This window comes from Crinia signifera, chromosome 4 (assembly GCF_055691185.1).
Source record: "Crinia signifera chromosome 4, ASM5569118v1, whole genome shotgun sequence".
Lineage (NCBI taxonomy): Eukaryota > Metazoa > Chordata > Amphibia > Anura > Myobatrachidae > Crinia > Crinia signifera.
Window position 1 is genome coordinate 133,534,232 of NC_139220.1, and position 14,158 is coordinate 133,548,389.

Genomic DNA, 14,158 nt, shown 5'->3' on the forward strand with positions numbered 1-14,158 from the left:
TTTAGTAAAGACTTATTTACATCATTCATGTACATAACCAATGAAAAATCACCATAGGTCATACTAATCATGAACATAGATGGAATAGAGTTGATGCAGTATTTCTGATGAAATAGTAATGAAGACTGTGAATTCAACTGATAGGAAACAAAGTAATATAACACGATTGGGAATAGGATAAAAGATGTCCTGTTCACAGGCACAAAGCCAAAAAAATACTAGCTTGGTATAAGGGTAAATTCCACATATTGCTGGTTAGTCCATCCAGATTGTATTAGGTAAAAGTGAGACATTGGGCTTCATGATCCAGTCATACAGTAATGTTGGTTCAGTGGCCAGTAGGTTGAATTAAAGTGTCCCTTTTATAGGCTACCCACAATACTGTCACTCAAACAATCTATGTATTATACCCCTTTTACACCGCCACAAAAACCCGGGTCAGCAGCGGTGTAAATAGGTCATGCCGTGTCCCTTTACGCAGGACTTCTACCCAGGGTAGAACACAGCTAGGACCTGGGTAGAGGGCAATGTAAACAGGTACACCGGGTGGGGTTTTTTGCTGGTGTAAAAGGTAACAAACGCCGGGTCACACCCGGGTTGAAGCTGGGTCCAAAAACCCGGGTGTCATCCGGCATTTTGTTGTAAAAGGGGTATTACTAAGCCCCCTAAAAACTTTTATACTTTTTGAATTGGATAGAATTAAAGACTTGAGATTATTTGTATGGCGCAAATGATATAGATTGTAAGCTTGCAGTAGGGCTCTCCTACTTCCAAGTCTGTCTATTGTTACACAGTTTGTTTTATCACTGTCTACTATTGTGAAGCGCAACGGAATCTGCTGCGCTATATAAGAAACTGTATATAAAAAATAAATAAATATAGTTTTATACTGTAGTTCCATGGCCATTTGTAATTATTGGTCCAGTAAAAGGAGCTGTATCATATGGTTTCATTCTTACAGACTCAGCAGACCCAGCACATTACCATTTCAAAAGAAACCCGTGCCTGTAAAAGCAAAAAAGGTTACTGGAAGGAAAGAAGAAAATTGCCAGGTAAATTATGCATTAGTAATCTAAAGAATTTATGTGAGATTAAGGGCTACATTCAACGCAGGCGGCGAGGGGGGTTGTACGGTGAGGATGCCTTTTTTGGTGAGGAAATGTCCATCCCCCCTCGCCGTATTCAGTGATTTGCAAAAATCCTTGCCGATTCCCTTAAACGGCGAGATTTGCCATTTTGATGACCGCACTCACCGTTTCCACCTCGCCTCAGTGAACAGGCAAGGTGAAAATGGCGAGTAAAGGGGAGGCTATTGAATACTCTGATGGTGAGCTATTGGCTCTGCTCGCCTTATAGCTCGCTGTCAAGGGCTCACCGTCTGCATTGAATATACCTCTAAGCCATACAAATATAATCTAGTATTTGGTTTATAACTCGTATCTACTAAAGATACTGACAATGTGCAAGAAGCATATTTACAATTCTAATTATAGTTTTATTGGTTGGACCCAATGTGTTCTTTCCGGTGCAAAAATTCTTGCACAAGACGCTAGTAGACATGGAGCTGGCCCTGGGTATTCTGACATAAGCATATAAGAAAAATGGTCATCTATCAGTTTATTAAACACGTAATAAAAGGTACTTATATTTGGACAAACTGGTAACAGGATGAACAGATAAACTTGGAAAACAGCAGTGTAATGTATATACAGTAAAAATAATGATAAAAAACATTATTTTATTTTTTAAAACCACTACTGCTACCATCCATGAACATCTATGCTCACCAAAATAGCAACCACGACATACCTATTCTTATTGTGCCCCATCATATTAATATACAATGTTGTTCCTGAATACAGGGGTAAGGTCTTGAGTTGCTTCAGTAAGGTGACCTGCCAATGCCTATATTAGAACTTTTGACAGTTTGCAAACTGTGGACCTTTTTCTGGACTGGTGCGCAATGTTTTTGAACTGCGCATGTGCATGCACTGTGTGCGAGTGGCCACGGCGAACAGATTGTTCCCCGGCCGCTCGCACACAAGACTGCCTGCGGGGGGAGTTGTAGGCTGCGAATGGATGTTTATGCAAAACATCCATTCGCAACCGTGTGGCCGAATTTGAACCTCGCAGCGCTGCGTGTCAACCAGAATAACCCCCTTAATACACAAACAACTTAGGAGCCAAACAGGAACAATCCACATTCATAAGTATTCTGTCTGCCAAAACATATTAGGAGGAACACAGACTTAGACCTTAGCTTAATTTCTGTCTTTTAATTAGCTAATGCTGCCAATGCTGATGTGTGCTAATTTGTTAATCATGGCTGTCTGCTGGGAATATTTGATTATTGTAATTTTGGAATTTCTGATGTTTTATGAATATTTGGTCAATTTAGACTATTAGAGATATTTATTTTAAATTAGCATGATGAATAAAGCATTATGTACAGTAAGTGTGTGTGTGTATTTCACACCAGAAGAAGGTGTAAATATAGTTTGGCAGTGGTCTACACGAATAATAATATTAATAACATAATATTGGATTAGAAAATGCATATGCTCCAAATGGGTTGGGTTGGATATTCCCATGGTGACTATCCCGATGGTCACTATCCCATCCAGACGGTTAAAGGGAATGTAGGTGAATATTGTAACCCTAACCATCCAATCCCAAAGCCTAATCCTAAACTTCCCCTTTGGCACCCTTACTCTATCCATGCTGTCTCACAGCCTTACCCTAACCGCCCTCCTATTGCCTAACTCTAACCGTCCCATCTCACAGCCATACCCTAACCGCCTCCCTAATGCCTAACTGTAATCTTCCCATCTCACAGCCTTACCCTAACCGCCCCCTTAATGCCTAACCCTAATACTCAGGGTTGCTGCTGTTGGAATTCTGACCACCATGATCCTGACTACATCTTACTGTACAATACAACGAGACAGTACTAATGGTATAGTATGCAAGTTTTCTTCAATCCCAAACTGAGTATTAAAGACAGAAATAATAAATCTAATATATTGGACATTTGTCCAGTCTGTAGGTTTTTAGTATTGACAGAGAGAGCGTACCTTTTGCACAAGACCCTTTGTTTATGAGGATAAAGGGTGCCCTAATGTCCTATTGTGTAGTTTCAAAAAACTGCGATAACGTAATGGGGTGTGCTACCACTAGACAATAATATTGAACAGCAACAAGAAGAAACTTGCTGTCATATATATATGGTGCACCCATGTATATGACAGCTTGTTCCGGTTTTTAGTATTGCCCCCCTTAATAGTATTGGTCTCTTTTAATAGTCAGCTGCTTAATAATGCAAATGAGTTCTTAATTAAAAGCCGCATATGGTGCATTATAATCAACATCCAGCTTTTTGCTTCGGAAGATAGAGATAATAATAATGTAATCATTATAGTCATCATTTAAGGTAATTGTGAACATAATCAGTTCTTTTTTCATTACTGTATATTTACCATATTTATACTACAATGACATACAGTACAGTATGCTCTTAATGGATAAATCTAATGTTACCATCAGTAACACCTATTTGATTTGCTCTGTCTGTTTCCCTTTTTGCAGGTTCCATCTAAACCGCAGCAGTGCTCCAAAATGATTTTCCAGACTACAGTAATAGCTTTGATCTCTGTTATGGCACTCTGGTATGTAACTAAATAATAGAGCAATAATATAAATAAGAACATAGGCCCTTATTCTGATCGGTGCGGCCGGATCCGAATATGCGGCCAGCACCGTGCGTCCTAAACCCCGCCTTCCATACGGATCGCCAACTCCGTCCGTACGCGGTAAGAAGCTGGCCGAACGCACCGCACGTGTATTTCTCATGAATACACCTCCTCCATCTCAGGGAACCACCCCCATCATTCGATGGTCGCAGAACATCGAATGCAGGGCCGAGTGGCCAGGCAGCTCCCGCAACCTCAGACCACACGGGCATTTCTCCGTGCAAAAGCAGGGATCTGGGCGGGCAGCTGACACCGGCGATGTCATATGTCCGCCCCCTACACGTGCGTCACGGCCGCATTACCATACGTACGCCCAGTGTTTGCATGGGAATGCCCATGAAACGCGGGGTGTAAACATATGGTAATGAGCTCAAACAGCCCTTCACACCCCTCTCCACCCCCTGTTCGTAGTGTACACATTTCATGCGGAATGTGGCCGTGCGTCCCGCTCGCACATGCGCAGAGACGCCTCTGCACATGCGCAGGCACAAAACATCGGCGGCACGAACGCACGCGGATATTACCGCACCAACCACAATAAGGGCCATAGTGCTCAACAAAGCCTCCCGGCCATTCTTGGAGTGTAGGCAAGTATTTACTAAAATGGGAGTTCTATTGAAGATGGGATGTTGCCCATAGCAACCAAATTAAACTTATTTATTTAGCACCTTCTAGAATATAATGGGCAGAATCTGATTGGTTGATATGGGCAACATCCCATCTTCAATAGAACTCCATCTTAGTAAATTTATCTCATATTATCCAGAACAGTGCAAGATCCTCTACTGCACTAGGTATTGTATCTGGAAGATATACTGAAAACCTTTATTATAGGATAATTCTCATAGTGCTGGAAAAGGACCCATCTTATCCCCTCTTACAGTATCGTCAACCACCATTTCTGTAAAATGGAAAACGTACCTTAGGAGAACACCTACATTTCATTGCTGTAAGATATTATGGGCCTAATTCGGACCTGATAGCAGGACAAATTTGTTCTCAATATGGACAAAACCATGTGCGCTGCAGGTGGGGTAGATGTAGTATGTGCAGAGTGAGTTTTGGGGGAGATAATTAATTTTGTTCCTGTGCAGGGTAAATACTGGCTGCTTTATTTTTACACTGCAATTTAGATTTCCGTTTGAACACACACCACCCAAATGTAACTCTCTCTGCACAGGTTAAATCTGCCCCACCTGCAGTGCACATGGTTTTGACCATTTTGAGAACAAATTTAGGCCTGTATTAGGCCCTATAACGCATTACTAAAAGGTCAATAAATCCTTGTACTTATTCACATTGCTTACCCACTGGTTCGTTTTTGGGGTGAGACGTGGAAGTAAAAACTGACTTGTTTTCTTGCTGATACAATGAGAGCAAATGGTGACTATTCCTTGTCTTTCAGTGCTATGACCATATCTACACTATATATCCTGTATGTGCAAGAAGAAGCCACTGAGAGAGAACAACTGCCACAGTAAGTAGTATTCTACACTGTACCTTACTTTGTTGTGCAGTTACATAATCAGGGTCATAACTAGGGAAGGGGTTTGAGTGCTAAGGGTGATCTGGGAGCCGGATCTGAGAAGGTGCCAAACAGCAACACAGGTGGAACGTCCCGACAGTTGGAATCCCTCTCTGCTTTTGTCCGATCCGACAGCAACTCAACAGTCAGAATTCAATGTTCTGGCTGTCGAGTGTCAGAAAGTCTGTGGATCTGCAAAAACAGCTGCGGGTTGTACAAAAACGTCCATAAATGCGTCAATCCGACAAAACAGAGCCGACTTTAATAAAAATCAGATCTGACACCCTTCAATGTTGTCGGTAATGGCAGCATTGAATAGGCAAGTGCCGCTATTTTCCCTGGAGGAAATAGTGGCGCAGACTGAATACCCCCCTTTGTTGGATTAACCTGGGTTTTTATTTAGCTCAAACATAAAACAAAGTAATATCATCACTCAGTATTACAAAGTGTTTGCTTTACTGCTGTAATGTTCCATCCACATTGTTCTGTTTTTCTTTTTCTTGTACCACAGGAATAATTACACCAGCATTGCAAGCTCAATACGGCCTTCTATTTCCACAACTATGATGGGTATTATCCATTTTATACAGAAATTCTGAATATTATGTTGACATTTATTTCCTATTGTACAAACAAGCTACAATTAAACTGTGCTCAGTTGGAGCGCCAGGCAACAACCATATCCAACTCCTGAATTCCTTATGCCACTAGGAATGTAGTGTTTTATTACCCAGTGATAAAGCACTGATTTCACTAAGATATTGCTGGGTTTGGCAGTGTATACACTGAAATAAATAGCCATCTATAATAGTAATAAAACTTGCTTTATTCTACAGCTGTAAGCACGACTACAGCGGTAATTACTACATCATTTGAAGAAATGGAACTAAGTTTCTGCGATTTCTTCCCCTGTAATCAAGAGTACTGCTGTTCCCTTCACAATACCAGGTTGAGAAGTATCGTTTCTAAGAGACAGCAAACAGAAAAGAGTAAGTACACATATGCATATACTCTCTGCTACTTTTCATTATTAATCATATTATTGTATTACTTATTGCTGTTGTGTATCATTTCCTGCTAATATCTTTGTTGTACTCTGCATCCAAAAGTTAAATCTTTAAAATATCCTATAGAATGAATGGCTAACGCTGATCTTCACCTCTAAGGGGGGGGGGGGGGGGATTCATTTTGCTCTTTAGTAAAGGGACCTGTTCATTTTGCTCTTTACTAAAGGGACCTGTAAATTGGCCATAGTTGCTCAATGTTGTGCATGGCCTATTGCATACACAGTGTATGCAGTACAAGAATATCTAGATCTCTTGGTAAAATAGACTTTTGTGCAACTTTGAAAATCATAAAAGTATCAACAACGTAGCTCTTGTCATTAACTTATAAAGTATATACTAGATATTCTATGTATAGACCACTGTACACAGCATGTCCCTCCAGTCCCCTAATCGTTATTAGAGATAATGTGGCTCAGATGTTCAAGAATTAATTGTAGTTTGTGCTAGACAGAAAAAAAATGGAAATGTTCTGAAATGGTCAACCCAGGTCTAAAATGCAATGGCTTTGACCCTGGAATTTACCAGGGTTTTTCCTGGGTCTTAATTCCAAAAACCCGGGTTGCCGAGTCGTCTGAAAGGGTGCGACCTGGGTTTTGGGGATTAATACACAGAAAGGCACTGTGTAGATGCAGCAGGGAGCAGGTGATGGGGAGCAGCAGCAGCGGCCGGCAGCTGGAGATGGACAGCATGCTGCAGGGCAGAAAGGTAGCCTGGCGCCAGTGAGCAGAAGGTTGGATGAGACTAGCCTCCTCTTCTATTCCCCCCACATCACTCGCTCTTGCCACCCCTTCACCACTCCCCTTGTCACCCCTTCACCTCATCCACCATCACCTGGGTCCATCTTGCTATCTTGCCCCATCACCTCGATCCCTCTCATGCCCCCTTTCACCTCACCTCTCCAGTAATCAGGCTTCTGTGTGAAAGGGGTCGACACAGCAAGGGGTCGACCCGGGTTTTTGTGCTGTGTGAATGGGGGTCAGAGCTTTTAGCTGAGTCTTACCCGGGTTTTTGCATCTGGGAAATATCTGTGTTTTGGGGGGTTTTCTGAAAGGTGTATTAGTTTGCTTAGTAAATAAATATATTAACTCTACTAATCATCAAAATTAATGTAATTATACAAATAAGGTATTCAGATATACTCCCAAAACATGTCGGAATAAAGATTATTCTTCATGCATGCATACATACATACCAAATGAAAAGCCTGTGTTTGTCCCTCTGCACCTTACTCTGTAGGACTGTAGGAGACCTCACAGGCTTAGTGCTGCCTCTGATTAAAAACCCACCCATGACTAGGCTGCTGTTGCTATCCTCCATGCAGGGCCGGCAACAGAAATCTTGGGGCCCTGTACACTGATATTTTCTGGGCCCCTCTGCCTCCCCTGTCCCCACCTAATCTCAAACCCACACAACCTGGGGTGCTGCAAAAGGGCAGCAAGCATGCAGGAGCCAGAAAGATGGCAGTGTCCAGCGGGTACACCTTGGCCGCACGCAGTGCAGATAGTAAACAGCCGACTCCATCTCCAAGCGACTGCGGGCTGGTGCACACAGACAGCGCACAGAGGGCGAGATTCTCTATTACAGAAATGCGGTAAAAACCCCGTTATCGGGGTTTTTACTGCATTTCTGTATTCTCTAACCCCCCTCCGCAGTGTCACCTCTGCGGAGGGAATCGCCAGAAAAAGCTGGCGGTCCCCTGCAGAAGCCTATGGGCTTCTTACCGCAGCGGCGTGTGAGGGATCCATCACGGATCCCTCCCAACATGCCCTGCGGCCGGCGCGTCAGTCTGCGCACGTGCAGACGGACTCCCGGGTCATAGACCCGGAAGTCCAGCAACGGCGCCGCATCGCAAGGGACAGCTCTTACCGCAAGAGCTGTCCCTTGCGTTAATGACCGCATATTTTAGAGAATATGCGGTCATTAGAAATGCGGTGGCCGGCGAAGAGGGCTGCAGATTTTAGAGAATCCCGCCCAGAGTGAGACTCAGCCACGGCACACAGTAGACAGGCTGATGGCTGGCCCGCAGGTGTCACTGACTCACAGCTAGTATGGTACAGGCACAGAGCTGGATTAAGGCTTTGGGGGGGACCAGGGTACTTAAGACAGGGGGGCCCTAGGGTCTAAAATTTAAATCATAGAATTATCAATCACTAGAAAGAAAATTACAATTAGGTGATAAATTTGAATGATTCTTTTAGACTTGTATGGAATAATTAATATTTTATACAATAATAATAATGTACACTACTTTTAAAGTCAAGGTCCATATACAATATGATAAATACAACGCACAAAGCACAGGGAGAATATACAAACTACACACAGTTAGAGCCAAAGGTCAGAGAGGTGGCAGTATGTGCCTGCTGCTAATGGGGATCTAAGAAATATTTGCAAAACTACATTTTTCATCTGAATCAGGCCCATGCCCATAGGCAAAGAGTGGATGATATTGAGTATGTATATTGGCCAGAGCATGCACAGTGAAGCAGCGTTAGCCCTTGTTGAGAGAGAATTTATGTATATACTCCACATACTGACTAGTTTCCCTCTGCTAAAGTCATGGCCCTTATCCTGGTTAACCCCCGTACACCTCCCCACTGCGTTCCCGGTGACAGGGAGGTCAAGGGCTATCACCAAGAGTTCACATCACTTTAAAAAAAAAAATCACATACATAAGTAGCACAGGAGCCTGCCCTCAAGTGCGGTGGTGGGGAGCTAGGGAATGTCAGTCAGATTTATAGTACCTTACTTTGTTAGCGCAGAGGCTGTCATGCACTACAGGACTGACACAAGATCTGTCCTGCACGTTATCCTCCTCCGGCCACAGCACACAGTCAGCTGACTTCTACAGCAACAGGAAGCCAGCATCCCGAGCAGCTCTCCTCCTGTAAGCTGCAGAGAGAGACGCATATAGCCGAAGCCCACCTCACCTCCCAGTACTGCTTTGCGGTCCCGGCGCCGCTGTCAGTGTGGTGTGCAGTGCTGCACTAAGGATAATAGTAATAGACATGTGTTTTGCAGCAGTCGACAGGTGTGGGGGGGGGGGGGGGCTTTAATCCAGCTCTGTACAGGCGGCCGGGCTCTGGGGCCCTTCAGATCCCCGGGGCCCATCACACTTGTCCCCTTCGACCCCCCCTGTCGCCGGGCCTGCCTCCATGGGCCTGAGAAGCATGTAATGAGCTCCACCAATCAGAGCTCAGCACAAACCTCTAAGCCTCTGCCCTCTTGTGCAGAGTGGTATGGGACTAAGGCCCCGTACACACCAGAAAGATTAGCTCACGATTAGGGCTAATTTCGACCGTTGTAACGACGGTTGTGCATGCATTGTGGGTCAATCGTTCGTTTTTCACTCACAATCAGGATCGTTTGCGACGGGATGCGCGCTCCCGTCACGTCGTGTGTCGCATTGGAGATTTTGCCTCCTGCAGCAGAATCTCCAATCCGACCGCAGGTCGGGTGCTGATTGTATGCACATCTGAAGCACATTGTGTGTGCTCCCGTCGTACGGACCGTCGTTCCAATCCGGCTTGTTTATAAAGACACTCCCACTGTACTCGCGATTTACTAACGATCCGCACATCCGACGGTCGTACGACCATCGTTACCGATGTCGGATCGTTAGCTAATCGTGTGCACCAGGGAACATGATCGTTCCCTAGTCGTTTACCGGCAGCGGGAGAGCGCACCAGGAAAGTGCACGCCAAATCGGTAGCCGATCGTTAGACGATCCTGGTCGTTCTGGTGTGTATGGGGCCTTAGTCATCTCCTAGTAATGCACATTGGCAGATAGGTGAAGCTGCAGCACTACCCATTCCCATGCACAAAACCTTTAGCTAAAAAAAAAATACAGCACATGCCAACAACAGGGGGTCCCTAGCTAGAGGAGGGGCCAGGGGTACTGAACTCCTTCCCCCCCCCCCCCCCCCCCCCTAATCCGGCCCTGATGGTGACTGGAGTTATGATCAACATTGGAAAGAAAGAGCGACCAGAGCTAATTGTTCAAGTGATGTGATTAGGGTGGGATAAAGATGTGCTTCTGCCGGCTATTTAATAGAACTGAGCCTTAATTGGGTATAAGCAGTCTTGGTGAAGTTAGAATGCCTGGACCTGGATTTGTCTGCTAAGCAGATGCATTGCCCAGCCTGAATTGTGTGACATTTATTTTCAGTGAGAGGAATGTGCTGTGGATTGTATAATGGCGGCGGAAATAGCAGCACATATTGACTTGTATCCATGTCATTATAGAAACAACATCCATTAATGTGCATGCTTTCCTGACATTCCTATCTTCCAGTGCTTTGCAGTGCATTCATTAATGACATGTATGGTTTCTTTGCAGGAAGCCTCAGTAAAGTGGTACCTAAAAAACGTTGGCTTGACAGACCTTTATTTTCAAGTGACTGTAAGTAGATGCTTCTGAATGCTGTATTTGACAGTAACCATTTCAGCTCACATTTAGGTCAGTATCCTGTCTGTGATTTATCATCCTGTTTACCACTTAGCAGCAGGTATAAACTAATCATCACTCCCTTCAATATATCCCAAATACTGGCAGCAATAAAAAAAAATAGTTGACGCCCATTTACAGTGAATGGACAAGTGTTCAAATGAGGAATAAGGGTACACTAAAACATGACAAAAGAAGGCCATCAAAGAGAAACCATACTAGTCAGCAGGCTTACATGTGAAGCAAAATGTAGAATAAAAGGCTAATATTTTCATTCTTTGTCAGTAATGATTTAAACTCACAGTATTAGTCTTTTAAAGAAACAGGTACAAATGTTTGCAGTGGTTTAATAAGAAATGAGAAAGGCACCAAGCAGTAGAAGGCTAGGGGTCCTGGCACGATTGGCAAAGTGATGGTATTGACATGCCACCCATCCCCCCCCCCCCCCCATCATCAATGTAATAATTGTTGGTTATAGCATGGATATTCATGCTGTTTAGAGCATAGTCAGGGCCAGACGACTAGCCATCTGGCAGTTCTTTTTAATGCCTTAAGATGGCCTGATGGGCCAGTCGGGCAACATGGCACACACAGAGATTGGGGAGGCCATGCTGCTCCGCTTCTTGGTGCTATCCTCTGTTGTCCAGTATATAGAGAGGCTAGACCCCCATGACTCGTGACACACCCCCATAAGTGTTGACCACGCCAACTTGTCATTTGCATTCAGTGGAATAACAGGGCTGTCTAAGAGCCCCTGTCCATCTGTGGGCATAGAACAATGGACTTAGTGGTTCTTAGGGATTCTGAGGATGAGACTGTTCAGTAACATTGGCAGGAGGATAGGGATATTGGGCAGGAGGAATTGGAAAATGGGCATTACCTTGTGGCATCAAACAGCTCCAAGCATCATGAAGGCAGTGATGCATCAATCAGTCGTATGCTCAGTATTGCTTTAGTACAGGGATGGCCAAACCGGTCCTCGAGATCTACCAACGGTCCATGTTTTCCAAATCACCTAGCTGCTGCACAGCTGTAGTCATTACTAACTGTCACATTGTCAAACCTGCTGCAGTCATTCCTACTATAGCTCCACAGGCTGCCTGAAATACGTGAACTGGTAGATCTTGAGGACAGGTTTGGCCACCCCCTTCTATAGTGGAAGATGGGATCTTCTAAAATACTAGTCCCTTCCCTCCATGACCAGATCCTGCCCCACTGCCCATGAAAGCAGATTATATTATGATATTTTATATTCTCTTTAAACTATGTTCTACAGGGTATATTAAGATTGATATGTATCGGCAATGACAATGCCCAACCTCCCTGTGATGTGCTGTCTGAGTACAACCACTAGATCAGCCCCTTTTGCTACAAGAGGATGTAGCCTGGCACAGAAATGGGATGCTCCAACTTACTCGCTCTGATTGTCAATAATTTAGACACCATTGAACAGAACAAATTAAGCTTAATACAATCAATAATAATAAAAAGGATTATAATGGTTCATCTGGGTAGCAGAAAGGCCCCTAGTGGTTGACAGACTGAGCCAGGTTGTGCCCCATAGACCAGCTCCCCTGGTAAGTGCCATCCTGGCCCTGGTTAAACCCACCTATGGTCAGTGCTACTACCATTAAATTAACTTTGGCTGTGATTCAATCATTTTGGGTTTATCTAAAATTGAATGAGTGCTATCATATCAAGGGCATATTTACTAAATTTTGAGATCTTCCCCTGAAAAATTAGTATTCCTTACCACCCCATAACACATCAATAAGAAATATTGGAGTAGATTTATTAAGCTCGTGAAGTGATAAAGTGCCTGGTTTTTATCACCGGCCAATCAGCTCCTACCTGTCATTTTTCAAACCAAGCCAGTAACTTCACAGTTAGGAGCTGTTTGGACAGTGATAAAAACAAGACACTTTATCACATCACCGAGCTAAATAAATCTGCCCATTATTTCATGTCTATGAATCAATCTTGGGTGACTTGTATACAGTCTCTAATAAGAGCCCATCGGAGTGATAGTCTGGTGCACAGCAGAAAAGTGATAGTCTGGTGCACAGCAGAAAAGTGATAGTCTGGTGCACAGCAGAAAAGTTGCAATCTGCATTGTGATCAGCTCCAACACACTAAGCGGGGTCCCAAAAGCCCTTTTGCCCTTTGGCGGACTGCTCCAATAAAGTAAGCAGGATAATGGCATCTGGAGATACCACTAGCGAATGGAGGCAAGCCTTGAAAAGTGAACCTTTTCAAAGCTTGCTAATAACTGTCCCTGTAGAAAATAATGCTGCTTGTGCTGTTGCTCACAAGGATAAAATAATAGTTGTTAAACTTAGAGCCTAATTCAGCATGGACAATAATATTCACAATCCGTTTGATTATCAAAGGACTGCACATTTGCAGTGTGCATGCGTGGTGGCAATAAATATAAATATCCATATGAATAGCATTTACATAGCAGGCACAGTTTGATTCACAGGAAGCCAGCATTTAGTGGTGAAATCCCTGTGCTTTCTGGTTCTGTTTATGAGAAAATGCTGGCATGCCCAGGTGTTTTATGGGTCTCTGATGTCAGTAATGACCACTTCCTGCTTGGTTCTTTAGCTGATTGGGGGAAGCCCTACACCTACTCAGATGGAGAAAGATTGCAGCCAACTGCTTTTTCCCTAACTAGGGATCTCTGCTGAATTAGGCCCATAATTTCGACTTAAACATGTGCAACCAATCGTTTTTCCTTGAGCGAGTCACGCAGGCCAGCTGCCCCAGCTCTTTCTGAGATTCTGGCTTTGGCAACACCACAAAATGGAGTTGACGCACCTCCATTATTTAAAACCTCTGGAGAACTGCAGACTGTCAACCACTCTGACGATGCAGGATCCGTACTACACATGTGCGGTAAAGGTTTGGCGCATGTACAAAGTACTGATCATTGGTACTTTGTATCCAATGTACTGCTTGAATGGGGACCTGAATTAGGGAAATGGGGCCAAACCTGAGAGATGAGCATTCCCATGTGCAGCGTCTGTAGGTTTGCTCTTGTTGGCTCAGCATCTATTGTATTTATTATAATAATGATCTGGGAAAGATCAGAAGCTATTACAGATTACAGCAATTAATCGAACTTTGAGAGAAATTACTTTTAATACCTGCTTTGAATTTTCCACTTTTCTACCATTTACATGCAGCTATATATCAAATACATTATCGTATACATTAGGCTCATGATCTTTTTGCAAAAATTTGTATATATGGGAAAAAGTAATTTACTATATATGGTTCTGACATCTGGAAATTCATCTGTTTTTTTTACTTACTTATTTATAGCATTTACATATGTTGTATTTATCAAAGCTTCATGCATTCTTTT

At 43.6% G+C, this 14,158-nt stretch overlaps 1 protein-coding gene across 1 annotated transcript in view; it reads left to right on the forward strand.

The window, feature by feature from the left end:
• The window catches only part of MYRFL (myelin regulatory factor like), a 103,205-nt gene that overhangs the window by 53,721 nt on the left and 35,326 nt on the right, over nucleotides 1-14,158 (forward strand). The window contains exons 15-20 of the mRNA XM_083182534.1: nucleotides 962-1,052; nucleotides 3,586-3,665; nucleotides 5,155-5,226; nucleotides 5,786-5,844; nucleotides 6,111-6,263; nucleotides 10,681-10,743. Coding sequence (XP_083038660.1) covers nucleotides 962-1,052; nucleotides 3,586-3,665; nucleotides 5,155-5,226; nucleotides 5,786-5,844; nucleotides 6,111-6,263; nucleotides 10,681-10,743 — 518 coding nt within the window. The remainder of the gene's footprint in view (nucleotides 1-961; nucleotides 1,053-3,585; nucleotides 3,666-5,154; nucleotides 5,227-5,785; nucleotides 5,845-6,110; nucleotides 6,264-10,680; nucleotides 10,744-14,158) is intronic.